The sequence below is a fragment of the Spermophilus citellus genome (assembly GCF_964194105.1).
Source record: "Spermophilus citellus genome assembly, chromosome: X".
In the NCBI taxonomy this organism is placed as follows: Eukaryota; Metazoa; Chordata; class Mammalia; order Rodentia; family Sciuridae; genus Spermophilus; species Spermophilus citellus.
The window spans coordinates 75,799,684-75,827,310 of record NC_138190.1 but is presented as its reverse complement, the minus strand read 5'-3'; the positions used below and the strand labels follow the sequence as shown (position 1 = coordinate 75,827,310).

At 37.3% G+C, this 27,627-nt stretch overlaps 2 protein-coding genes across 2 annotated transcripts; both read left to right on the top strand.

The window, feature by feature from the left end:
- The first annotated feature begins 5,474 nt into the window (after nt 1-5,474).
- On the top strand, nt 5,475-11,219 carry LOC308639590 (protein shisa-1-like). Its single transcript, XM_081277812.1, has 2 exons — nt 5,475-5,911; nt 8,769-11,219. Exons 1-2 carry the CDS (start codon nt 5,611-5,613, stop codon nt 9,206-9,208), a joined length of 741 nt encoding a protein of 246 aa, XP_081133938.1. The 5' UTR covers nt 5,475-5,610; the 3' UTR covers nt 9,209-11,219.
- Nucleotides 11,220-26,097: 14,878 nt separating this feature from the next.
- On the top strand, nt 26,098-27,116 carry LOC308639931 (uncharacterized protein). Its single transcript, XM_081278316.1, has 2 exons — nt 26,098-26,319; nt 26,902-27,116. Exons 1-2 carry the CDS (start codon nt 26,156-26,158, stop codon nt 27,086-27,088), a joined length of 351 nt encoding a protein of 116 aa, XP_081134442.1. The 5' UTR covers nt 26,098-26,155; the 3' UTR covers nt 27,089-27,116.
- The last annotated feature ends 511 nt before the right edge of the window (nt 27,117-27,627 follow it).

Sequence of the window (27,627 nt, the reverse complement as noted above, 5' to 3'; positions counted from 1 at the left end):
ATAAAACAAGTCTAAAACATGAGTAGCACGTTCACTGGCTGGAACAAGTTGGGTAGGGGTGATTGGTTAGTACCAGAGGGGGATTCGTTTGAACTGATGGGTTTAAGCCACGAGGGGAGTATGTGCTGCACTACATGGTTTGCCAACATGCTATCAACCACCATAAACTACTAGGGGGTCATCTGGCATCCCAGATATTTTCCCTGTCTCATGCCGATTGGTGGTTGCTATGGGTCCTCACCTAGCCTGACTGAGTCAGGGACACCTGGTGCTGCAGATCTCTCCTGTTATTTGTAGATAAACAACTCAGCAGGGTGGGTATGTGCCTAGGAGTGCTCTGTGGGTCTTTCCAAGGACAAGGGTCATGCCCCCTTCCTTGGACAGGCTTTGCTCTGAGGTAGAGGCTGGTTTCTCATTATGTGCGTCTTAAGCTCTTTGTAAGGCACAATTAACCCAGAAATTACTCCGAGAAGGGTGTCCCATATAAATGCAAAGCCATTGAAATGAGAAGATGCTGCATATTTCTTGAAAGTGATGTTTGAACATTTTGTCCCAAAGGCATATTTTGCTGGCTACACGAAAAAACAAAAAGAATGATCTTGTCAGCAGTTTTGGGAGATGGTTCCATTTTTTGTTAGATTTGCATAAGAAATCAGTATTTGAGCAAGTTAGAATGGCCTTTGCAAAGGAATATTTACAGAAATAGTATCCTTTTTTCCCTTATGACAATGGCTAGCACAGTGCCATTGCCTCAGCCAGTACTTGGCAACTGCTAAGGAGAATATTCACTGCCAAAGGCCTGTATACTTCTTTGTCAATATAAGTAAAAGAGTTCTAATAAGTCCCTCCGCATCCTGAAAGGGTTGTAAGCTATGCTGCTTCCAGGCCAGCAGAGGGAGGACAAGTATAATGCACATTTTCCCAGAGGGAGGTGATAGGAAAAGGCATAAGAAGCCCTAGTAAAAGACGATTGCTTAACAATTTCCAAATCAGTTTCCCCAAAATTTTGTTAAGGGATTTCACAAGATCGCATGTGGTAGGCAGAATATTTGTATGACTAATTTTATTTAACTCATGAAGAATGAAGCTTAGGAAGTAAAGAGGCTGGGTCATTTTTCTTATAGGCTTCTGAGGTTGCCCCAAATCAGCAGGAGAAGACAGGGTAGCTATATGAAGAAATTGGAACGAACTTGTCAGCTGGGTCTCTGTAGAAAAATGGCAGAATACTGTATGGGACCTAGAATTAGCAGGGTTCAAGAATGACCCTACCCTCTCAGGGTGCCTGTGGAGTGAAGTTTTAAAGGTTGAAGTATAGAGAAAAATACTTTTGACTGTGAGTCAGGCAGATCTGACTAATACTATATGGGTGCTATGACCTAACAATGTGATCTCAGTCATGTGGTCACAAACTGTCTCTCTGAACCTCTTTGCCTCATGTCAAAAGTGGAGGCAATGGCACTAATTTTATATAATTCTTTAGAGGTGAAAAAGATAATGTATGTGGAGTACTTGGCGGAGTAGGTGTTCAACAAATCAGCAGGGTGAGATTTTTAACAAAGTTTTAGTGCATTGTAGTTGTACATTGTAGTGGAGTTCATTTTGACATATTCATAAATGCATATAGCATAGTTTTTTCCATTTGAATCCCCTTGCTATTCCCTCCCCTCCCTTTCTTCCTCTCTCTGATCCCCTTTCTCTATTCTACTTGGCTTTCATCTATTTATTTTAATTGGTGCATTATAATTATATATAAAATTGGAATGCATTGTGATATATTTACACATGCACATACCATAATTTGCTCAACTTTATTCCCCAGTTCTTCCTTTTTGTCTCCCTTCCTCTCACATCCTGGGTCCCCCTGCAGATTGGGCTTTTTCAATGTATCTGTTTATACAGAAACCTCAGTTCATCAGGCCCTTGATGGCCAGGGAGGTGAAAGGGCTTGCCATAGCTTGTAATCCCTAAGTCTGGACTCTTTCTGCTATCTTGAGAGAGGTAGATACATTAAAGAGGCACTGTTTCTGCCTACTGCTCTCTTTACTTGCTGAAAGGAACACACAGAAAGAAAATGATGTAAATACTGACTGGCAACACCATATATTAAGAAAATACAGGTCCCCCTGATGAGAGTTGAAAGGAAAATACAGACAGGATATAGAGTATAATTCTGGGTTAGTGGGATTCATAACATAAATATCTTTTTAAAAATATGTTTGTAGATGAATAGCATGGCTTTACTTGTTTATTTTTTTATGTGGTGCTAAGGATTGAACCAGTGCCTCACACATGCTAGGGAAGTATGTGTCTTTGTGTGTGTGTGTGTGTGTGTGTGTGTGTGTGTGTGTGTGTGTGTGTGAGTGAGAGAGAGAGAGAGAGAGAGAGAGAGAGAGAGAGAATTTCAATTTAAAGTACAAATTCAGCCAGTTGGTAGGAATGAGTGAAGTGGAAGTTGAGAGAATCATTACAGAGTAGAGGGAAGAAAACTTTCAGTTTTCTGGTAAGACATCTCTATATTATGTTCATATTTTTAATAGGTAATAAATACCAATAACAAATTTTAAGTTACAAAAACCTACACAGTGAAGAGAAATTTCCCCTCCCTTTTGCTATTTTTGAGCCACCAAATTCATGTTCCTGGAGGCAATTATTTTTATGAGCTTCTTGAATCTACACACAGATGGTGGCATGCTTGTACATGCTGTTCTGCATCTTAGTTTTTAAATTTAAATTATTCTGGATCAGCACATCTAATACTGTCAATGGCTGCATATAGTGTTGTATCATTTAGATTTAACAATTTATTTAACAAGTCCCCAATAGACATGTAGATTGTTTACAAACAACATTGCAATTAATATCCACATTTTATACACATGCAAGTTTATTTCTAAGATAAATTCCAAGTGGAATTGCTGAGTTATGCACATTTAAAATTTTCATAAATACTCAGTGCTCATCATAGAGGATGTTGTCAACATTCATAATGTGTCAGAATGCCTGTTTCTTTACATCCTGCTATGCAGTGCTTTTTATTTATGTCAATGTGACAGGTGAAAAATGTTATAGCTCAGTTTGATTTTGCTTTCCTCTTACCATGAGTGAAGTTATAAGCAGCCTTCCCATATTTAAAAGCCACTTGTATTTCTTTTTTATTAACTTCTCTATCATATATTTTGCCAATTTTATCACTGAGGTTTTCATCTTATTTATATTGACTCATAGGAGCTTCTTAAATAATAAAGAAATCAGTATTTTGGGATTAGAATTACAAATGTTTATTGTTCCATTTTTTTTTGTAACTTTGCTGTATTTCATGTGAGCAAAAATTTTTATTCCCAACACAAATTTCATTTATTAGAATAGTTCTACAATAATACATGTTTTCAACAAAATAAACCACAATTCATGAAGGGACAGAAAAAAGTAATACAGAGATTTAAGAAAACTTATCTTCATTCATTTTTACCTTCTGTTGCCAAGCAGAAAATCTGACTTTAATGTAGTCAAATTTAACATTCTTTTTTCCTGTGTATTTTTAGTGATGTGTCATTGTTAGAAAGATTTTTAATAATGTATCTAATATTTTCTTTTATAATACCTAATTTTGCACTTAAATCATTGATCCATATGGAAATTATTTTGATGTAAGATATGCAGAAGATATAGTTTTATCATTTTTTTGAAATTTTCAATATTTATTTTTTAGTTCTCAGAGGACACAACATCTTTATTTTATTTTTATGTGGCGCTGAGGATTGAACCCAGCACCCCGCGCATGCCAGGCAAGTGTGCTACCACTTGAGCCACATCCCCAGCCCAAGTTTTATTTTTATGGATACTTACTCAGTTATCCCAATATCATTTCTTGATTATTCCATTTTCCCCCAATAACTTGAAATACCACTTTTATTATATACTAAATTCCCATATGTATTTGGATTGACTTATGAACTTATGAACTTTCTTTTCTTTCTTTCTTTCTTTCTTTTTTTTTTTTTTATCTATCAGGTCTGCATGAGTCCAGTCTCTGTTACTTCTGCCTGTATAAGTCTGAGCAGGCTATAATTTCTCTTAATTTAATTTTCTCATCTGTTCATGTACCTCAAAAGGGTTCTATAGATTGCAAAATATAGTTTAAATGAAGTTGTAGTATAAACTTCAAACACTAGTCATTTGAATGTATTATTATAGATGTTGAATATCTGAAGGAAAAATTGATGTAGTTCTGCTTCGGGCAATAGGTGGAAGAACAGACAGTTTTAATTTCCCAGCAAAGATCAAAATAAGCACTTCTGGCCCTTAAAGAAAGATCCACTTGGGTGCTGACAAAATTAAGAAAAACTGAGGTCAATTGTATCATTAAGGTAGTACAGTGTTAAGATACTCAACAAGCATTAATATTTAAAATGAGCTGATAAGGATTAAGGGGTGTGTGTGCACAGCACACTTGCACTTGGGGTGAAGTTTGTATAAAGGCAAGAGCCCAGAAGTAATTTTAGTGGAGTCAGGAAGGAATCTGAAGAGACAGATGAGGGAGTCTGAAGGGAGAGAGCCTCAGATGTTAAGACAAAGAAGAGAGGAGCAGAATTGGGGGACCCTGAAGGAATAGGCAGGGATTTTTTTTTTTTTTTTTTTTTTTTTTTTTTGCACATGAAGCAAATCTTTTAATGCACTTTAACACTTTTGGCTTAAAACTTCAGTTATTGTTCCAGGTGAAATTCTGAAACTTCAGCCATAAGTCCTTATGTTCTTGGTGTTAACACTTGAACCTCTCTCTGTGAGCAGAAGTAACTTGTCCCAGCAAGTCCCCAGGCAAGGGGAGATGGGCGATGGCACTCCACAGGCACACAGGCCAAGCCAGGCCACGTCCTTCTTGGCCTCTCTGGATCTCAAAGGGGCTGCAGAAACTGGCTGGTTGTCCTGGCCAGTGATCACACCATGAGTGGGTTCAGTCACCTTCCTTCCCAAGGTCCTGCATCTCCTTATGGGCGCTCAGCTTCGGGCGGGCAACTCCCTGGCCCACGGCGGTGGCGCTGCGCAGGTTGTGGCACCGCGGCGGCGTAGGGAACCACGATACAGCTATCTGGCCACCCCGCCGCCTGCCGCAGAGGGCAGGGATTTTTGTTACTGTGTATTTTAGTGCTAATGAACACCCAAATCATATAACATTTGAAATTCCATCTACTGAAATTCCTCATTTTGTAGATTTTTGACAGTAAATTTCAATAAGCAATATAGATCTCATGTTAAAATATTTGCGTCTCTGGTATCAACAGTTGTATCCCTAGAAATTCTCACATAAACCCATACACAACCCACTAGCCTGCACTGATAGGAAAATAATAGCAAAACAGTCAGGAAAGGGAGGGAGGAGGGAGGGAAGGCAGTGGGCAGAAACCCAGCCTCTGAGTTTCCGGCTAGAGGCAGCAGGTGGCTGCAGGGGTGGGGGTGAATCACAGCAAAGAGCAAAATGAATATCTTAGGCCTCTCAGGAAGGAGCCACCTGAGACTTGCCCTGAGCTTTAACAAGAAAAACACAAGCTGTAGCTAGTGTGGCAGGGCAGTGTTGGGAGACCAAACGCACCTGTCTGGGAAGGATAATACACCATGGGGAGGCCTCAGTGGTCAGGCATGGGGCTGCTACTTGGAGCCAGTGTCCTATTGCTGGCTATGCTCAGAAGTGCTAAGTCTCAAGGAGAGTTCTGTCACCACTGGATGGACAGCACAGGGCTATTGCATGGAGGCTTCCTATGCCCGGAGGGATATGATAAACCCACTGCTACCTTCTGCTGTGGAACCTGTTCTCTACGCTATTGCTGTGCTACCCTTACAGCTCGACTGGATCAGGGACAGTGTCCAGAGGACATTACCTGGGACCCCAAAGAGGCTATGCTCCCACCTCCAGAAGGTAATCTCAGGGCCAAGGGGTGGTAGGGGGAATTGAAACTGGTGGGGAATGAGATGTTCCCTTTCTGCTGGGTTCACATATCTGTATCAGAGGAATTCAAGGTATATAACATGGTGGATTGAGAATCAAGTGATCTGTATTGGAATCTTGAGAAAACTGGAGTTTACCACATCCTAATTGCATGACTTTAGGTCAAGTCTTTGCTTCTAGAACCTGCTTCCTCATGAACTTGATGTTTTCATCAGTTTGGGAGGAAATACAAGGGATCAGATAATTCCTATGAAATACAAGAAACCTTTTATACCTGAGTGAAGTGGGCTTCAGGGTGGTCATGAATCCAGCAATACAACCTTGGCCTACATGGGGAAATCAGACTCTAGAATCGTTTGCTTCATAATTTGCTTTCAAATTTCAGTGCTTGTCAGGAAAAGCTTTAGAAAACTTCCACAGTTCATACTCACCTGCCCTATTTGGGAAGGCTTAGACTCCCTGGTTAGGGGAAACAGTTATTTATGAAATTCCCCTCAGTCACTATGGCACCTTACTGATTGGTCTCAGATAGGTGGGACAGATAATGTGACTCATTTGTTTATTCAATGAATACTTATTTAGTATCTACACTATGCCAGCAAGCAGAGACCTAATGTTGAAAAATTTTGCCCTTGTCTCTTTTCCTCTCAAGAATCTGTCAGGGAAGGGAGGGTTGTGAGAATTATAACAGGAACAAGACATGGGAGAAAAGGGTTGCCTGGCACTTCTGCCTTTAAAACAATTTTTAGGATAACATTTCTTGTGAACCTACCCTGGGGTCCCCTCCCTGCTGTGCACACTCCTGTTTGTCCTGCCAGCTCCAAAATAGCTTGGAAATCTTAAGATGAATGCAAAGCATTTTTTCCAGTCCTGAACCCCACGGCTGACTTGGAAGCTCAGCATTTTGGGGGGCCTAGAATGGCCTTAATCAGGTAAATTAACTACACAGGGAAGCACCACGGGGCTCAGTGTTAGATTTCTTCCAACCCATAATGTCCTCTGTTTACTGGTTTCACCGTACAAGTCCCCAGATCTTAGGGCTTATAGCAACCAAGAATATTAAAGTTCAGAAGGCCCAGGAGTAACTGGACCACAACCAACTGTGTCCTTGTATAAAACAAGTCTAGGGCTGGGGATGTGGCTCAAGAGGTAGCGCGCTCGCCTGGCATGAGCCTCACCCCGGTTCGATCCTCAGCACCACAAAGATGTTGTGTCCGCCGAGAACTAAAAAATAAATATTAAAATTCTCCCTCTCTCTCTCTCTCTCTCACTCTCTCTTTAAAAAAATAAATAAATAAAACAAGTCTAAAAACCCTGCCTTGCTGGATGGGTGAGGATTGAAGGAGACAATAGGCATTATGCCTAGTGCATTCATATTTTAAATATATGTGATAATGCCTCTTTTGTCTACTTGTGTCCCTGAGGGTCTACCACAAACTTCCTGCTAAGCTGAGCTCTGTAAAGCTCAGGCATATGGGCTACAGAGACCTAGAGATCCTTCCCAAGTTCAAACCTCAACTTTGAGCCTCATCCCTGGAGAACTCATTACCTGTTACAGGAAATGATACCCCCAAATCTTAGTTGCTACACAATTTCTTAGAACAAAGTGAGTTATAAGTTAATATATAAGACTGCCACACATACCTCCACATAGTGGTTTTAAATAAATATCTCTGAGTGTCAGAAGTTCCATACTCTAAAACGAAATAAGCCCTTGTCCCTTCCAGATACTCAGTAAGTTTCAGAATTTTGATCTCACTCTATTTATTACAACCCCCATTTTTCTAGACCAGAGTCCTCATTTGCTAGGTATGTTCTTTGTCTTGGCAGTCCATTCTAGCCACTTCTTGATTTTCATTGCTTTTCTCAAGACCTCCAACTGTCCAATTACATATCTCTTGAACATGTTATTTGAAGGTTCAGTCAGCACAATTTTTATGCAATAAGATAACCTTTTATTTTCATTTTATTTAAAGGAAAAGATCAAAATCTAGATAGATTGGGAAAAATAATGTAATGAAAAATTGGGTTATTATATTTAGATGACCTGAAATTTTGCTCTGTCCTTCATGGAAAACTTGCTCTCCTTTTTCTCTCTTTGTCACTATTCTTAGAAAAGAAAACCTCATCTCAAGTATTCCAAAGATGGAGGGGGAAATCCCCTACCTTTTCATAGCACTTTAAAGTTTACAAATGTTTCACATGCCTTAGCTCCTTCCATTTAGACAAAGCTATGAAGTAGATGTTATCCAAATTTTATTAACAAAGCATCTGTAACCTAGAGATTTTAATTGGTTTGTCTATAGGTCCACATCATTTATTAGTAGTTTAGCCAATAAGTAAGCCCCAGGTCTTGTAGCTGCTAATTTCAAACATTCTTTCCACTTAACATATTGTCTTTCAAAGGAGGTACTACTGCCTTTTGTTATGTGATATCCTTCCTAAGAAAGGCTGTGTACAGTGTTTTCTCTTTAGGAAAGCAATACAAATTCCTTCAGTAGATGACACCTCTTTTTGCATCTTTGCCTGGATGATAACTGGTAAGTCATAATTTACTGGTCCATAAAAATCATTTGGAATACTTTTTCCTAAACATACTTATTACCTCATGCCTATCTATGCCAAAATTCATTTCTCTTGACTCACAAGGCCTTCTGTGGACTTGTCTTCTTTCCTGGAGAAATTTGGCACAAGCTCTGGAAGAAAGGTGTTTGCATTAGAACATGCTCTGGGTATTGGCAAAGTTATGTCTTCCCTCTCCTGTACAGGTGGCAATAGTCCCAGAAACCTGTAACTACCAATTTTTTCTTTCTTCTCTTCATCCTAGGATCCATCTACCTGCCCTTAGTCATTGTGAGTGGCACCTTTGTCACTTTCATCCTATTGGGAATCCTCGCTGGTGTTGCTTGCTTCCGTTGCCTTCGGTCTCAGAGAAGAGATGAACTTTGCACTGCACCTCAAAACCCTGAAGTTACTGTGCTGAGCTCTACTCCCACTCACAGGAGAAACATCTCAGGAAGCCCACTGCTCCGCCCCAAACCTGATGCTGGTCCAGCCCTGCCTTTCACCACCCAAGAATACCCAGAGAGTACCATCCGTACCATCCCCAAGGCAGTCACAAGGCCTTTTCACTGGCCCCTGCTTGAGTCTTCCCAGATACCATCTCTAACTACAAGTACAGCTATTGTTCTACCACCTACTCCCCTACTGAGTGGCACAATTTCTTATGGACCAGCCTCTGGTCCACATCCCACAGGCACTACTTGAGAACCCCTTGCTGTATTCAGAGGCTCATTGTTTATAGAATAATCAAGCAAATCCAAAACAAATCTCAAATCAGTCCTGGACCTTGAAGTTGATTTTCTGTTTTCTAAAAACTTGGCTTGCCTTTCAGATGGACAAGTGTCTTCTGTCTTGTTTTTTTTTTAATAGAATCACTCTATGGCTGCTGCCATTGCTTTTTCATAAAGACACGGGACTTCACTTAGAAACAGTATAATTTAGCTGATAATTTGGGCAAATTATTTCTACAGTGGGAATGTTCTCATAAGTTTCCATGTGATCTTAAGGTTTCTAAATGCATTAAAAGTGTTTATATGCTAAGGGAAATGGGTAAGAAGAGGATTTCATTTGTTCTGAATAGTGTTCACTGCAGTGTTAGCCATTTAAACTTTCATCTGGAGCCCTGCCTCCAACAAGACAGATGAGGGAGTTTAAGGATTCAGCTCACTCTGGGAGCAATGGAACTTTAACTGTCAGCATTAAATACATGCATATATGCATATATATCTTATTTTTCAGACCAATATTGAAGGGAGAACTCTAAAGACAGCTAGAGGTCAATGGTGACTGTACCTGCATTTCACAAGACAAAGCAAGATTTCTAGAACAGGACTGTAGGCTGTGAATTTTAAAAGCGGTGGGAAAGGATCCATTGTCCTTTCCTTAAGAGATAAAGCCTTCTGGTACTAATAGATGGTCTGACCTCTGAAATATAATTAATACAAAATACTTTGCCAGAGGTAAATACAAAGATCTTCCCCAGAGTAATCTAAATGGTTTAATATTCAAGTGTTTTTACAATTGCTAATAAACAACTCCCTCAAGCACCAATCAGATGGAGAGAGTTATTTATAATTAACTCAGGAATATATTCTTCTCACCCTGAAACCACTGAAGCCAGGATTGGTGATCTCAGGGACCCCAGAGTGATTACTGGTTTAATATGGATCAAATTTTTAGAATAATTAGAAAGGTTGCTAAAGAGGTTGAATTTATAGGAAATAAAACTAATGTTCTTCTCATTCGCATTTCATGCTTATTTGCATACCACCAGTGTGGAGCTGCTGTCAATGTTCATAAATTCTCATTATCCCTTGCTTGTGATTGACTTAACTATCAGCTTTCTTTGTGATTTCTGCAAGTCACTTCCTCCCTCTGGGCCTTAGTTTCTCCTCTAGTCAAAAGAGGAAGATGGATGACATAAATAGTGATGATCCTTTCTAGCTTTATCTATGAAAGTGTTTAATCCCAAATGCATGCTAGAATCACTGACAAACATTTTTTGTGTGTGTGTGTGGGGAGTACTGGGGTTTGAACTCAGGGGCACTCGACCACTGAGCCAAATCCCCAGCCCTATTTTGTATTTTATTTAGAGGCAGGGTCTCACTTTTGCTAAGGCTGGCTTTGAACTTGCAATCCTCCTGTCTCAGCCTCCTGAGATGCTGGGATCACAGATGTTAGCTGTTAGCATCTTATGCCTGGCTTACTGGCAAACTTGAAAAAATACAGAGGGAGACTAATGCAGACTGAGTAAATCAGAGTGGTTAAGACTATATTTGGATTTTCTTTAAAATTCTTTATATGATGTAATGTGCAGTTTGGGCTGAGAGTCTTAGGCTAGATCTGATCTGTCTTAGATACAGTTTTGAGGCAAATGTATTCATTTCCTATAGCTTCTATAAGAAATTACTATAAAATCAGTTACTTAAAAATGAAGCAAACTTATTATCTGATAGTTTTGGAGGTCAGAGTTCAAAATTAGATTTACTGGACTGTACTGAAGGTGTCATCATGGCTGATCTGTCCTGGACCATCTGGTGTGGAGGATTCCATTTATTTGCGTTTTGTAGCTTCTAGTGGTTGGTTACCTGTATCCATTAGCTTGTAAGCCCTTCCTCCATCTTTAAGTGCATCATTTCAGTCTCCACTTCTGTCATCACTTCAGTTTCTTTTCTTATTCTGACTTTGCCTATCTCCCACTTATAAGGTCTGGGATTGCATCAGGCCTACCCATAGATCCCAATTTCAAGAGCTTTAATTTAATCAGATCTGAAAACTCTCTTTGACACATAAGGTAATAGAGTCACTAATACTGAAGATAAGGAAATGAGGTCATTATCTGGCCTATCATAGTAATCTTTCATTTTTCATGTTTCAACTGTATATAGAGTGATTTAAGTACCAGATTAAAAATAAAAGTATGATTGTAGTGAGCATTTTCTTGGTATAAGAGGAACAGAAAATAGAGTGCAATGAAAAAATACCTTGTTATTATGTAATGCCTCACTTTCATATTCATTACTTTCTTTGATCCTTTGGGTCAGCATGGGAGATTGGTGGCATTACCTGAGGTTGGGTTGAATTTAAAAAAAAAAAAACTGTCCAAAATGACAAGGGTAAGATTTGGTGTAGGGTTGCCAGATGTAACAAATTAAGTGCAGAGGCTACATTAAATCTGAATTTCAGATAAGCTAAACCTATACAGGTATATTCCATGTAGTATTTGTAACATACTCCAAAAGCATCCAATGTTTATTAGAAATTAAAGCTGTATATTCCATATTTTATTTGGCAGGTTCACCTTTGTGTGCTCACTCCATTATAACTCCAGTTGTCTCTTATTCCACAATCCCATACTTCTGCTACTACTATCATTTTCAGTGACACTTTTAAAATTATCTTGTTTAGTTTCACAGTTGCAGTTACAATTCATGAAGCTGTTAAACATACTATTTACTTTGATTCTCAAAATAAGTATCCTCTCCCACCAGAGACAGAGTAGGTATTATGAATTCCCATTTCATAAACAGTCATCAAACACAAGGAAGATCACTGACTTGCCCATAGTTACCTGAACTCTCGATCTTTTGCTTTTTCTACATTCTCCTAGATTTGTCCCCCTATGGCATTCCACACTTATCTACAAGTCCTCAGGTTTTTCTGATTTTTCCAGCTTCTTGAATTCATCCCTTGAACACTTCATTCTGACCTCAATTGATGTTGCTGCCATGTCTGCAAGATAAGTCCTTTCTGACCCTAACACTTGGATTCCCAAGCCTAGGTTGTTCTTATCATGTAACCTCTTCCTATAAGCTTTAGATCTCAGTGTGATAATCCAGCCCTTGTTGATCCTAGAATCAAATTGCTTTACCTCTCAGTCATGGAGACAGGGAAGTGATGTGCCTGAGAAGTGACTGAATTCATTCATTCATCTACGCAGCCTGTCTTGTTCCAAAAGAGAATTTGAGGAGTTGAGTGAAGTAAATTCTTAAGAATCAAAGGAAGAGGGGCTGGGGATGTGGCTCAAGCAGTAGCGTGCTCGCCTGGTATGCGTGCGGCCCGGGTTGGTTCCTCAGCACCACATACAAACAAAGATGTTGTGTCCGCCGAAAACTAAAAAATAAATATTAAAAATTCTCTCTCACTCTCTCTTTAAAAAAAAAGAAAGAAAGCTGTGCTTCCTTGTCATAGACAGATTCTTAAAAAAAAAAAAAGAATCAAAGGAAGAGAAGTTGGAAGACAGAACCAAATCCCTGAGAATGGTCCCCAGCATTGCTATTGCTTCTGCACAATATCCTCTGTATAGGCTATAATGATATTTGCCACATGGACTAGGCAGGCTAGAGAACAGAGTTAATATATCCCTTCTTTTATAGATAAAGAAACTGAGTCCAAGTAAGGAAAACAGTCATAATGTATTAGGAACAGAGTTGGAGCAGGATCTCAGAGTTTCCTAACCTCCAGTTAATTTTATTTTCTACTGTACATAATGAGAAACTTTTTTTATTTTGTTTAATAATCCCTTGCTTGAATATTAGTCTTGACAATCTAAAGATACTTTGTTCTCATTATCTTAGTCTTATTTATAGAATGTGAAAGGCTACTGTTTAGTCAGAGCCTAGAATTTAGTTGATCAGAGATTCAGGACCTAGGTACATTCTGAACTGTGCCTTCTCATGAGTTCAAACTGAAAACAGTTCAGTGATCCCCTCCCTCCTTTCCCATCTGACTTCCATATCACTAACTCCCACCCCACCCAACCCATCTGAGAATAAAACTGGAGATTGAGTTGGTAGTATTAGTCAATCATTGCCTGGGGTATTTTTATACTGAGATACCTTCCTCCTTTACATATATCTGTCCTAATGTAAGGAGCAGAATTTAGCCAAGTGGACTGGATCACTGGACACTATGATACTAAGGTACTTAAGAATGAAGTTTCTTGATTTTGGTCTCATACCTCTCTATCCCAGGGGCTTTTACTGGAATCTCTGCTAATGATGTGTGGTGCTGAGGACTGAACCCAGGGCCTCACACATGCTAGGAGAGCGCTCTACCACTGAGACACAATCCCAGCCCCTCCAGCACTATTTTTAATAGCAACAAACAAATAACAACCAAAAACTAAAAAAATAACAACAGTAAACACACACTTCAGTTCCTAGGAACACTTAAGAATGTTTATGACAAGTATTACAGATTATGGGATATCATCTTTATCTATAAAGGATGGCAGTATTTATTAACTGGCTAATATATGACTGCAAAATGAAAAAAATAAGTGTTCAGTGAGTCCTCAAAATAGACTGATACAAAAAGAGATGGGGATAATTAACCCCCTTTGTTTGTAGACCATTATAGTTAGAAATATATTTAGAAAATATCCAATCATCTTTCCAGTACCCATTTTATAAGATGGGAAACAGGTATAAAAAGAACAATGACATACCCCTAATCATAATTGCCAGCTAGTGCCAGAGCTAGGACTATAAGCTTTTGAATACTAAATTAACATTTTACCTACAGTATCACATCACTTCACAAATTCCCAGAGAAGGAAAGTATCAGGCCCAGAGTCACACAGTTCAGCAGTGCTAAAGAGAGGAGTAAATGCAAAGTTTTCTGCTTTATAGGCCATGATCTTTCTAGTCTCTGGAAGAATAATAACAGCAATCATAAGAGTAGAAATGCTAATTGTGCAATTGGGCAGGGGACTAGCTCAGTGACAGAGTGATTGCCTAGCATGTTTGAGGCTCTGGTTTTGATCCCTAGTGCCACAAAACAAATAACAACAACAATAACCTAGATATTATTTACAGAGTGCTTACTACATGCCAGGCATTTGGCTAAGTACTTTACATATATTATCTCTTTTAATTTTTCAACATTTTGTAAATGAAGATATCAAGATTCTAAAAGGCTAGTTTGACTGAAGCATATACAGATCTGAATCCAAAATCTTTTTTGTTCGTTTGTTTGTTTTGTTACCAGGGATCAAACCCAGAGGCACTCAACCACTGAATCCAAAATCTGCTTTTTTTGTTTGTTTTGTTTGTTTGTTTTGTTACCAGGGATTGAACCCAGAGGCACTCAACCACTGAGCCACATCCTCAGCCCTTTTTGTATTTTATTTAGGGACAGGGTCTTGCTGAGTTGCTTAGGGCCTCATTAAGTTACTGAGGCTGGCTTTGAACACAAGATCCTACTGCCTCAGTCTCCTGAGTCACTGGGATTGCAGGCATGTGCCACCATGCCCAGCCAAGAATCTGTGTTTTTTAACCACTATACCATATTCCTTTTCAGCAGAGATGGCGCAAATCAAGTCAGAGGTAATTCTAAAGGATTCTGAAGAAAATGTCTAGATTTGCAGAATAAAGCTTCTGTACTAACTTCTTTGGGTCAATATAAATATAAAACATTTTTATTTTTGAGAGTTTGGAAAATATAAAAAAGTATACAAAAATAAATACTAGTCAACAGAATCCTACCACCCAGACTTAATATCTCAGTGTTTTTTTCCCACTCTTCTGATAAAATCAATTTTTGGATGACACAAATTCTGATTCAAATGAACTCTGTGTTCAAATATAGATTCTTTGAACCACAAGTATCTTCTCCAAAATATTTAAAAGGGCTGGTCAGTATTCAAGCTGCCCATATATGCTACAAGTTTGTGTGGAAGTCCTTATATATTGCTACCCTTAAACATTGGTTTCATTAAACATTCCTAACCTTAAACATTGCTATCATTAAACATTGGTTTATCAACTGTAACCAATCTTATGACCTAAGTCAACGTTTTTCAATGTATATTCCATTGAATCACAGTCTTCTAAGATACTCTTGGGGAAAGAAGTTCTATGGTTGAATCATATTGGTAAGTGCTGTATACTAGACTCACTGAGATTCACAATGCTTAAAGTTCTTCAGTTCTTCTGTTTAGGCAGAATTTTTCAAAGTTTGTTTCATTCTGGAACTCTTTTTCTATGATCATCTATTGGTATATAGTAGTATTTGGAAAAGACTGATCTAGTTAGGCTGTCCAACCATCCAGTTCGACTGGGACTGAGGAAGTTCCCAGGAAGTGAGACTTTTACTTTAAAGCCATGAAAGTCCTGGACAAACAGGGATGAATGTATCAACACAGATCTAATATAAACTTTTTTCCTCCAATTTTCCAAATAAAAATTACAATCTAGAAATGGAAAAATGATTTTAAACAAATATCCCATGGTCAAAGCTGGAATTCAAATCCACAGCTTATGGGTCCCAAGGCAATAATGTGACTATACTATGCTAGACTAAAAGTTTTAGAAGATGAAAAGAAAAAAATCTGATGACCTTATTCATGAATATTTTTTTAGAGATAGCCTGCTAATTGTAAGTCAGGCCTTAAGATCTACTTAGTTGAATATTCCCATCATTATCCTTTTACTAGATGATGTCTGGCAGAAGGAAAACGGAGTTGCTTGTGCCCCAAGTATGAAGCTTTTATAATGTTGGGTGTAGCCAGTCTCTCCTTTCGGATCTTTCCCCAAAACTTGACTGGTCAAGCTTGGCAAAGAGTCAGGAGTTTTAAGTCTGAACAAAGTGAGTTTGCAAATAAGCATTATGATGAAATCTATAAGGCTAGAGAAAGGAAATAATTCATCTAACTGGAAAGCTCTAAGAATAAAGTTTAACACATAGGGAAGACTGAGTCTTTCATACATCTATAAAAAATTCACATAGGAAAGACATGCATGCTGGGACATGAGAAATTTGGATGGTGATTGTGGACACCCACTCACTGATGTGAAGAATCAGTAGGGTAGAATGAGACCAAAACCTGAAGACAGTGGCCTATTTACTAAAAACCATCCTGTAAGGAAGAGTCACTTAATATATGGTATAAATGGGTCTCCGTTATCTCAATACTTGTTTTGGAAGCAGTAGTTCTCTCCATATACAATTAGAGAGGTAGAACACATCAGTAAGGAGTCAATCCAGCAAATTTTAGGCTAGTCATAAATAGATCAATCTATCTTTAGCAATGTTCTATCTAGGGATCAGAGAATTGAGGCAGGACTGAGACCTTGGAGAATGGATGCTGCCAGTAACTGGCAAGGTATCAAGACAGAGGTTCAACTTAAGCACCAGTTTTAGGAAAGAGAGGAATACTAGGCAATGCATCTGGTCAGTGGTAAGGAATGGAAGCCCTGGGGAGAAACTCAGTCATGTTTGATTGTTTTTCTGAAAAGGAGCCAAGGGAAATCTGGCAGGAATACCAGTTAGAGGGCTAATACTAGGGAATGGCTCTCAGTGATCTGTGTGGAGTAGTTATTTGATAGGACCAAGAACAGGAAGAGCCAAAGGTAAATGTCTTAGGGAATTCTAAAAGTCAAAACCAGGAAAGCCAAAATCAGTTTCTGTGTCCAAATTTAAGAGACAACTTATGGTTTAGAATAGGAATATCAAGCCAAAAATGTTGAGCTGTAGCAAGATGGGGAAGGGAAAGGGTGGAACAAAGTGAGAAGGTCCAAGAGAATTGGTTCATAATTAGGTCAACCCCATTTAAACAAGTTAGATTAGTTTATATGAGTTCTGTAAATGGGGCAGCTGAGAGAAGCCTCAGCATGTGGGGCTCTAAAAGATTGCTACTGTGAGAAAAAGAGAATAAGGGCTGAATAAAAAAGGCCATGGGTTACATAAGTCACATATAGGAGCAAGGAAAAATTGGAGGAACACTATTATCAAAAATAGTGGTTTCTATGCATTTTGAGTAAAGATGTTTCATTTCAATATCAATTGTTATGCTTGGTGTGCTGATACATGTTTGTAATCCCAGTGGCTCAAGAGGCTGAGGCAGGAGGATTGGAAGTTCAAAACCAGCCTCAGCATTTTAACAAGACCCTGTCTTAAATTTAAAAATAAAAAAAGCAATCTCTAGTCTTTAACACTTGCTATATTAATTAGCATTGTCACTCTTATAAAATATTAAAATGGTACAATTCTATGAGTAAGAAATAGCCAATGGAAAAATTAGAGGTTGTTTAAATACTAAAAATAAGGCACTCTACTGGAATATCCTAATTTTGGATTAAGCTTCTAAATACTCTTTTGTATTTTGAAAGTTTGATAGTGGATGAAACAATGAGTTCCAATTTAATTATGTCTACTTATGCCAATGTTTGCCAGAGGTAATGATGGATATACTTCCACATAATTCTTTCACAAAACCATACAACAATAACTTGTTGACACATTTTGGATCATAGACAGGCATCTCTGAAAATCTGATAAAAGGTCTTTCTACTTAGAGAAATATATATATATAAAAGCATACAGACCGTTTTATGGTGCTTTACATTCTCCTGAATCCTACAATGGCCCAACAGATGATCTTGGCTAGCTAATCCTGGTTACCTGAATGAGAACTTATGCACTGGATGAAAACATTTGGTTACAGGTTTGTACATTGGTCACTAATTCACCTTAGGTTGTTACCAAGGAGGTGCTGTGGTTCATTTCTAACATTTGTTAATTTCTTGAGTGTTTAATGTCTGTGGTATAGGATACATAAATAAATGTACAGCTACCTTAGAAGATTTCATAGGTAATAAAGAACCATTATTAAAATCTCCCTCTTTTTCTGCTTCTTAGATTCCCTAAATGCCATACTTTTCCAGATATGAAGACAGAATTCTACTCAAGAATAATCTGGATAAACTCATTTTCTTCTTTTTGAATAATTAAATCCAGCCTGGACAGATTCTGATTTAAAATAATTGCTTTTCTTGGACAATGTCAAAATCAAATTTTTTTTTTTTTTGCATTGAAGGGAACTACCAACAGAATGAAAAAGCAACCTATGGAATGTAAGAAAATATTTGTAAATCATATACCTGATGAGCAGAACTATTCATAATAGCCAAAAGTTTGAAACAACCCAAGTGCCTATAAAGTAATGAATATATAAACAAAATATGGTATATCTACACAAGGGAATATTATTCAGTCTTAAAAAGGAAAGACCTCTGACATATGCTACAACCTGGATGAACCTTGAAGACAATATGCTAATTGACATAAGATAATAACAAAGGACAAATTCCTCTTATATGTTATACCTAGTGCTGTCAAAATCATAGACATAGAAAATAGAATAGTGATTGTCATGGACTGGGGAAAGGAAGAAATTTGTTAATGTGTTTAGAGTTACACTTTTGCAATGATGAAAACAATTCTGAAAATTAGTTGAACAACAATGTGAATGTACTTAAAGCTATTGAACTATACATTTAAAAATTGGTAAGATAGTGATTTAGTCAGCTATTTTGCCACTGTGACTAAAGGACCCGACCAGAACAATTGTAGAGGAGGAAAATTTATTTGAGGGCTCAGAGTTTCAGAGGTCTTATTCCATGGAAGGCTGGTTGCATTCATCAGGGCTCGAGGTGAGGCAGAACACCATGGCAGAGGAGTGTGGCAGAGGGAAACAATTGACATGGTGATAAGAAAGCAGAGAAAGAGGCTTCACTCACCAGATACAAATATATACCCCAAAGTCACACCCCCCAATTCCCACCTCCTCTAGCCACACCCTACTACTTCAGATACCACTCTGTTAATCTCTATCAGAGGTTTAATTCACTGATTGGGTTAAAACTCTCACAACCCAACCATTTCTCCTCAGAACTTTCTTGCATTGTCTCACATGTGAGCTTTTGGGGGAAACCACATCTAAACCACAACAGACAGTAAATTTTATGCTGTTTTACCTCAGCATAAAATTTTAAAAAGAAGAAACCAATACTCAATATTTTTTTAAATCAGTATTTTTTTAATATTTATTTTTAGTTTTAGGTGGACACAATATTTTTATTTTACATTTATGTGGTGCTGAGGATAGAACCCAGTGCCTCGTGCATGCTAGGCAAATACTGTACCACTGAGCCACAACCCCAGCCCCCAATACTCAATATTAAGAGGCATAAATTAACAAATAGCATTGTGAATCCGTAAAATACATTATATAAATTTTAAGAATTGGTATACATAAAAGGGTGCTTTTTAATAGATTTCAGGGGTGGGATAGCATATTTGAGAATTGCTGTTAGTTACTTTGTTCTCTAGTATTATATGTTCTTCCCATTATTGCTACATCACCACCATCATTATTATTATCATTAGCAAAATTTTTAAAAAAATGAAAATATTTTTTACCCTTTACAACAAATAACTCAAAGTGGACCAAAGACCTAAATTTAAGACCTCAATCATGAAACTATTAGGAAAAAATATCAGGAAAGCACTTCAAGACACCAGTATGGGCAATAGTTTTTTGGATTAGAACTCAAAAACACATGTAACAAAAACAAAACTAGACAAAAGGGATTATTATATCAAACTAAAAAGTTTCTGCACAACAAAGGAAATAATCAGTGCTGTGAATGAGTAACATATAGAATGAGAACAAGATTGAAAATTATTAATCTGCCAAAGGATTGATACCCAAAGTTTATAAGGAACTAAAAAAAACAATAAAATAATCTAATTAAAAATGGGCTAATATTCTGAATAGCTTTTCCTCAAAAGAAGAAATTCAAATGGGCAACAAATTTGTGAAAAAATGGTCAACATCAATGTCCATCAGGGAAATGCAAACAAAAACACAAGGAGACATCAACTCACCCCGATTAGAATGACTATTATCAAAAAGAAAACAATAGCAAATGCTGATAAGGATGTGAAGAAAATGGAACTCTTATACAATGTTTGTTGTTAGTATTGCTTGATAGTATGAAGATTCCTTTAAAAATGGCATATAAATCTACTATATGATCCAACAATTCCTCTTCTAGGTATATATTCAAAGAAAGTGAATTTATTATGTTGAAGAGACATGTGCACTCCAGTATTCCTTGTAGCACTATTCACAATAGCCAAGAAGTGGAAACAACCTAAGTGTCCATTAAGAGAGAGAGAGAGAGAGAGAGAGAGAGAGAGAGAGAGAGAGAGAGAGAGAAATATATATAAGTGTGTACATACATATATATGTTTGTGTATGTATATACACATATGTATATACACATGGACACACACAGTGTAATGTAATACTATTCAGACATTAAAATTATGAAATCTTGTCACTTGCTGTTAAATGGGTAGAACCAGAAGACATTATGTTAAGTGAAATAAGTTATATATAGAAAGACAAGTACCAAATTTTCTCATATGTAGAAGATTAAAAAGTTGACTTGAATGCAGAATAGTCATTACCAGAGGTTGAGAAGGTTGTGTGTGTGTTGTGGGAGTGGATAAAAGGTGCACACTATATGCGTGTATGGAAATATCACAGTGAATCCCATTAATATGTGTAATTAATATGTGTTAATAAAAATTTTAAAGTAAATAAACTACTTGTATCTTGTAATTGAAAAAAAATGTTTACTCTCAGTTAACTGGTCAAAATGCTTACTTAAATTCCAAATTAGTCAAACTTTCTAGTAAAGTAAACATTACATATATATACATATATAGAAAATATTCATTCAGTCTGAAACTGTTAACAAAAGTTTGCCCTGCCCCACGATTGGGGATTTGATGATCTTTAATGGGCATTTTTTGCCAGAGTCATCAATTATCAACAATCTTTGCTGAGGGCATTAAGTTTTCCACCCAGCCTTCTCCCTTGTCAAAAAAATTCAGGGAATTTCTTAGATGGAGTTGTGGCATCATCTGGTATATGGAATTCCAAACAAGTCCTACAATAATGCTGCTTGACTGCATTGACTCTAACATTTAAAATGGTTCAAAATTCTGCTTTAATACCTCACATCTTAGAAACCAAAGAAACAGTTTCCAATTTAAAGGCTGTTTGTAAATCTTGGGCTTTTACAAATAATATCAACAAAATAGAAAAATACAGAATATTGGATGCCCCAGAAAATGTGTAGAGGATTTCAGATCCAATAAGCATGGATGAGATTGTAGAAAGTTACACAGAAAAAAATTTCCTTGCAGATTCCAAAATCTAAACTGTGGATTCCATTATGATGGCACTACTTTGAGAATATGTGCTGTTCAAAATCAATTAGAAAGATATCCAGGAACTGTTACCACAGGAATAACACATAATGTGGTGTTAAGTGATTTTGCATCTGAATTATTTATACAACTGCAAAGGCCAATAGGGTACTTAGAGTTCAAGGCAAGATGCTTTGTGTTGTTGCAGGATGAGTAATAGAACACACTAGTAGCTTTGAGTATTAACAAGGAAGCTAGCTCCGGATGTGGTCTATTAATAATCTCTAAATATATCTTCCACAATATCATCTCTCAAGTCCCTTAGTCAAGGTTATGGGAGACACCAGAGGTTGGGATCATAATGACCACACAGTTCAGGCTGCTGGGATATGGTCTCAGAGATTTCACTTGTCACAAAAAGTGGGGAGACTACTGCCTCCTGGGGAGAAAAAAAAAGTGATACTTTATTGAAAACAGTTACCAAATCACTGATATCATTGGAATATTTCAACCATGAAAAGCTGATAACAAATTTCCTATAGTATCCTTTGAGGATACAGAGCTTATGCATTCATTTGACAAATACATACAGAGCATTTGTTATGTGTCAAGTTTAATTCAAGACATATTAAGTTTGCCTTCTTGGTGCTTATATACTGCATATATAATATGTAATACTCCATATTGCATATTTGAAAGGAGATAAAAAATTTAAAGTAGTGTAATATAATATGGAATTTCCAGTATAATTCCACTCAAATTCAGTCATTTTTAATTTAATTGGAAAGCAGAAACATATATTTTGCTATAATGGAGAAAAATTTAAAGAGCTCTAGTGCCTTAACTATGCATATGGGAGCCAAAGGACTTCTGCTCATGCTAAAGCTCAATGGTCCAGCAAAATTTTGTAGTTTGTAAATAAAGCATGCAAGTTAAATACATTTGACTTGCTGGTACTCTCATTCACCAAGTTTCCTAAGCTAGGAAATTCAGACACCCTACCCTGTTTCCTGTAGTAGAAATCTACACACATGGACATGTACACACACACAGAGTCAAGTCTCAAAGCCCTGATCTTGTTATTTCATCAATTCTCAAATATAGGTACATTCTTTGCATACCTATCACAATTGCTTTATTGAAGGCCTGCATTATTACCTCCATATAGAAACCTCAATTATTTTTAAACCGTCTCATTAAATGATGATTAAATATTCTGGCTTTCCTGGGACAGGTTCAGTTAACCTGGAAGTGTCCCCATTTTTATTTTTCTCTTGCTATTATTATTAATTGTGACCCCTTTCACTCTCAAAGGTATTGTTATTTGGATGGTAAACTAAATGGTTGATGTAGTTTTCACATCTCCAATATATCCTCTCTTACTAATAAATGATTCAATTCCATTTTTTAAAAAATTAGATCATTATAGTTACTCATAGTAGTTGGGTTCATCCCAACAAAATCATACATGCATGGAATTTTATTTCAGTTCCTGTTCCCCCTTTTTCCTCCTCTTGTCCCTCACCCTATTCTCCTTCCTCTATTCTACTAATCTTCCTTTTGTTCATTTATTTATTTAGTTATCTTTGATTGGTTCTTTCTACTTTTATATAAATGTGAATTCCCTATGGTATTTTCATATATGCATTCCCTTTCATATGTGGAAGCTAGAACAAAATAAGGGAAAGAAAGAGGGGAGAATCAGATATCACAAAGATACAGGGAATAGCAGTAGAGTAGAAGAAGATCAAGAGGAAGGGAGGAGGGATGGGAAAGGGGAGAATATGCAGAATGAATTTTAATTGCATTTATTGTTTTTTTTTTATTGATACCAGGGATTGAACCCTGGATGCTTAACCACTGAGTGATATCCCCAGAGGCATTTTTTAATGTTTTATTTTGAGACAGGGCTCACTTAGTTTAGGGCCTCACTAAGCTGCTGAGGCTGGCTTTTAATTTGAAATCCTTCTGCCTCAGCCTCCTGAGTTCCTGGAATTACAGGCGTGTAATTGCATTTTTTGAATATAAAAAGAACATTCTAAATCTTAAATTAATGCCAATGACTGTTTGAATTTATTGAGTTAACTTCTTATTTCATACAAATAGATCTAATTAAAGACTTTAACGAAATACAACTGAAGATTACCTAAAGGTATTTCCACAGAGATATAAATTGTTCCTTTTTTGAAAAAATAATAACTTATAATTAATAATAATTACAGTAAATAACAGTAATGTTATATATGTATATTGTATAGTGTAGAATGATTGATTCAATCTAATCCACATATCTGTCACCTTAAATGCTTATTAAATCATCCTATATAACTGCAAATTTGTACCTTTTGATAAACATCCCCCACACCCATTCTCTGGAAAACCACTATTCTACTCTCTGCTTCTATAAATTCAATTGTTTTAGATTCTACGTATAAGTGAACTCATATGGGTTTTTTCTTTTGGTGACTTGATTTTTTTTACTTTTTATAATGACCTCCAGGTTCATCCATGTTGTAACAAATACCAGGATTTTTTTTTTCATTTTTAAGGCTGAATAGTATTCCATTGTGCATATAAACCATATTTTCTTTATCCATTCATCAGTTGGTAGATACTTAGGTTGGTTCCATGTCTTGGCTATTGGAAATAATGCTGCAATAAGCATAGGAGTGCAAATATCTTTTTGACAGTAGAGATTTCAAGTCATTAGGATATATATCCAGAAGTGAGGTGCTGGATCATATGAAAAAAATGCTTTTTTATTTTCAAGGTACCTCGATAAAGTTTCTCTATAATGGCTGCATTAATTTACATGACCACCATAGTATGCTAGAATTTCCTTTTGTCCACATCTTCATCAATATTTGTTATCTATCATCTTTTATACTAGTTATTGAGAGGTGTGAGGTGATATCTTATTTAGGTTTAAATTTGCATTTACCTAATTTTTGGTGATGTTGAGCATTGTTTCTTTCACTTGTTGGCTATTTCTATGTCTTCTTATGAGAAATGTCTGTTCAGGTCATTTGCCCATTTTTAAATTGTTTTTTTTTTTTGTTGTTGTTGTTGTTTGTTTGTTTTTTTCTGAGTTGTCAGAATTTCTAATATATTTTGTATTTAATTACTAATTATCTGCATTGCTTGCAAATAGTTTCTACTAATCTGTAGCTTTTCTCTTCGTTTTGTGAATTGTTTCTTTTTCTGTGTAGAAACTTTTAATTTAAAAAAAAATTTTTTTTTAATTTTGGATGAACCTTTATTTTATTTGTATGTGGTGCTGAGAATCAAACCCAGTACCTCACATATGCTAGGCAAGCACTCTTCCACTGAGCTACAACCCCAGCCCAGCTTTTAAATTTGATGTAATAACATTTGTTTATTTTTGATTTGTTGCCTGAGATTTTGGAGTCAAACCCCCAAAATTAATTGTCAGCCTATCTCACTGAGCATTTTTGTAGTGTCTCATGCCAGAACAAGCTGTGGCCCCAAACCATGGCCTGGCCTCTGTGCATGAAGGTTGCTAACACTGAAGTGGGTTTTACAGTGGGGAAAAAAATCATTGTCAAGATCAGTGTCATGTGGTTTTCCCTTAATATTTTCTTGTGTTTTTACATGTTTAGTCCTTACGTTTAAGTCTTTATTCATTTTGAGTTGATATTTGTATATGATAAGGGTAAAATTTTATTCAGTATATGTGAATATTCATTTTTTCCAACACTCTTCTTCTTCTTCTTATTATTATTATTATTAATATGTGGTACTGGGTATGTGACTAAGGGTCTTGAGCATACTACGAAATAACTCTACCACTGAATTAAATTTGCAGTCCAACACCCTTCATTAAAGAGACTGTCCTTTTCCCTCTATGTGTTCTTGGTTCCTTTGTAAAAATATTGACTAAATGCTTGAAGTCATTTTGGTATTCTTTATTCTGTCTCATTGGTTGATGTGTTTGTTTCTAGAACAGTGATATGATCTTTATTACTATACCTTTACAATATAATTCGATGTCTGTGATGCCTGCATTTTTACTTAAGATTGTTTTTACTATTTTTGCTACTTTGTGTGTGTGTGTGTGTGTTTCACATGTGTTTCCATATGAATTTCAGGATTTTAAAAAAAATTTCTGTGAAAAATAACCTTGGAAGTTTTATAAGAATTACATTGAATCGGGCTGGGGATGTGGCTCAAGCGGTAGTGCGCTCGCCTGGCATGCGTGCGGCCCAGGTTCGATCCTCAGCACCACATACAAACAAAGATGTTGTATCTGCCGAGAACTAAAAAATAAATATTAAACATTCTTTCTCTCTCTCTCTCTCTCCTCTCTCACTCTCTCTTTAAAAAAAAAAAAAGAATTACATTGAATCTATAGATCACGTTTGGTAGCAAAGAAGCATTTTCACATTGTCAATTTTTCCAATAAATTGGAAAAGAAACTAAACAGACACTTAAAAAAATGTTGGCCCCACCGGCTGCTCTGAAAAGCCATCTTTGCATTGTTCCTGGGTCCAGCTCCCCATTCGCTACAACCACTTCCACCTCGCGCCTCCTCCGCCGCTGGGGACTCCGGCAGCTTTATCGCCAGAGTCCCTGAACTCTAGTTTCCTTTTTAACCTACTGCATCAGATCACTGGGTGCCCTACCATGTCAGATAGGACTATGGACACTAGCTCTGAAATCACCACCAATGACTTAAAGGAGAAGAAAGAAGTTGTGGAGGAGGCAGAGAATGGAAGAGACGCCCCTGCTAATGGGAATGCTAATGAGGAAAATGGGGAGCAGGAGGCTGACAATGAGGTAGATGAAGTGTAAAGGTAAAATTTCTAAGCTGATTCTAAGCCGCAAAGCCTGAGTTAAAGTGTAAGAGACCAGGCATTGTAAAGTTTCCAAGCTGCAGGGCCTGGGTTAAAAAGTAAAAGACTAGGTATTGTTAAAATTCCTCTGCTACCCCCAAAACCTGTAATCCCTGTAGCTGTTAGGACAATACTGGAACTGCCCAGTAAATATTTCCACTGTTTCCACTGGTTGTCTAATAACCTGGGATTCTGTGTAGAATGTCACGCAGTCCTTGAGGCCCTAAAACCAATCAGTTTGAATGTGTACCCCGCTTAGGAGTGACCAATCACCCCTGTCCAGCTTGTTCCCACCAATGAATGTACTAATCATGTCTCAGAGTTGTTGTTTAATTTTCCCTCGCCTCATGATGTATGCAAAGCCCCCCCCCGCCCTCTCCAAAAAGTGTACTTAAGCTCTGCTTGACCACTGCTCTGGGCTCTGGGCTGCTCTATCTTCCTGAGTGAGCCTGGAACCTCAGCATGCTGAATTAATAAATCCCCTTTGCCAATTGCATGAAGCCAGTCTCTTGTGTGGTCTCTTCCTCCAACGCTTAGCTGGACCCTTACAGAAAAAGAGGAAGAGGGTGGTGAGGAAGAGGAGGAGGAGGAGGAAGGTGATGGTGAGGAAGAGAATGGAGATGAAGATGAGGAGGCTGAGGCAGCTACGGGCAAACGGGCAGCTGAAGATGACGAGGATGATGATGTTGATACCAAGAAGCAGAAGACCAATGAGGATGACTAGACAGCAAAAAAGGAAAAGTTAAATAAAAATAAAAGGCCACCGTGATCTATTCACCCTCCACTTCCAGTCCCAGAATCCAAACATGGTCACATTCCAGAGGAGAGGTCCACTTGCCCGACTGCCCCGCAGGCAGTGCCACCTGCAGATGAGCAGATGACACGTGCTCTTCACCACCTAACCAAAACCACAACGTGAATTTGCAACAGGGGAGGAAAAAAGAACCACAACTTCCAAGACCCTGCTTTTTTTCTTAAAAGTACTTTAAAAAAGGAAAATTTGTATTTTTTATTTACATTTTATATTTTTGTATATATTGTTAGGGGTCAGCCATTTTTAATGATCTGGGATGTCCAAACCAGTCTTTGGAGCATTCTCTGTCCTACTTCTGAATTTACTTGTGATGTGACCATATTCATTATAATCTCAAAGGAGAAAAAAAAACTTCTAAAAAAAAAACCAAAAACAACAACAACAAAACAATCTTATTCTGAGCATTCCAGTAACTTTTTTTGTGTATGTACTTTAGCTGTACTATAAGT

Coding starts and splice junctions, on each gene's coding strand:
- LOC308639590 (XM_081277812.1), top strand. CDS start 5,611: ATGGGGAGGCCTCAGTGGTCAGGCATGGGGCTGCTACTTGGAGCCAGT. Junction 5,912..8,768: donor TATGCTCCCACCTCCAGAAG/GTAATCTCAGGG, acceptor TCTTCATCCTAG/GATCCATCTACCTGCCCTTA.
- LOC308639931 (XM_081278316.1), top strand. CDS start 26,156: ATGTCAGATAGGACTATGGACACTAGCTCTGAAATCACCACCAATGAC. Junction 26,320..26,901: donor GACAATGAGGTAGATGAAGT/GTAAAGGTAAAA, acceptor TCCAACGCTTAG/CTGGACCCTTACAGAAAAAG.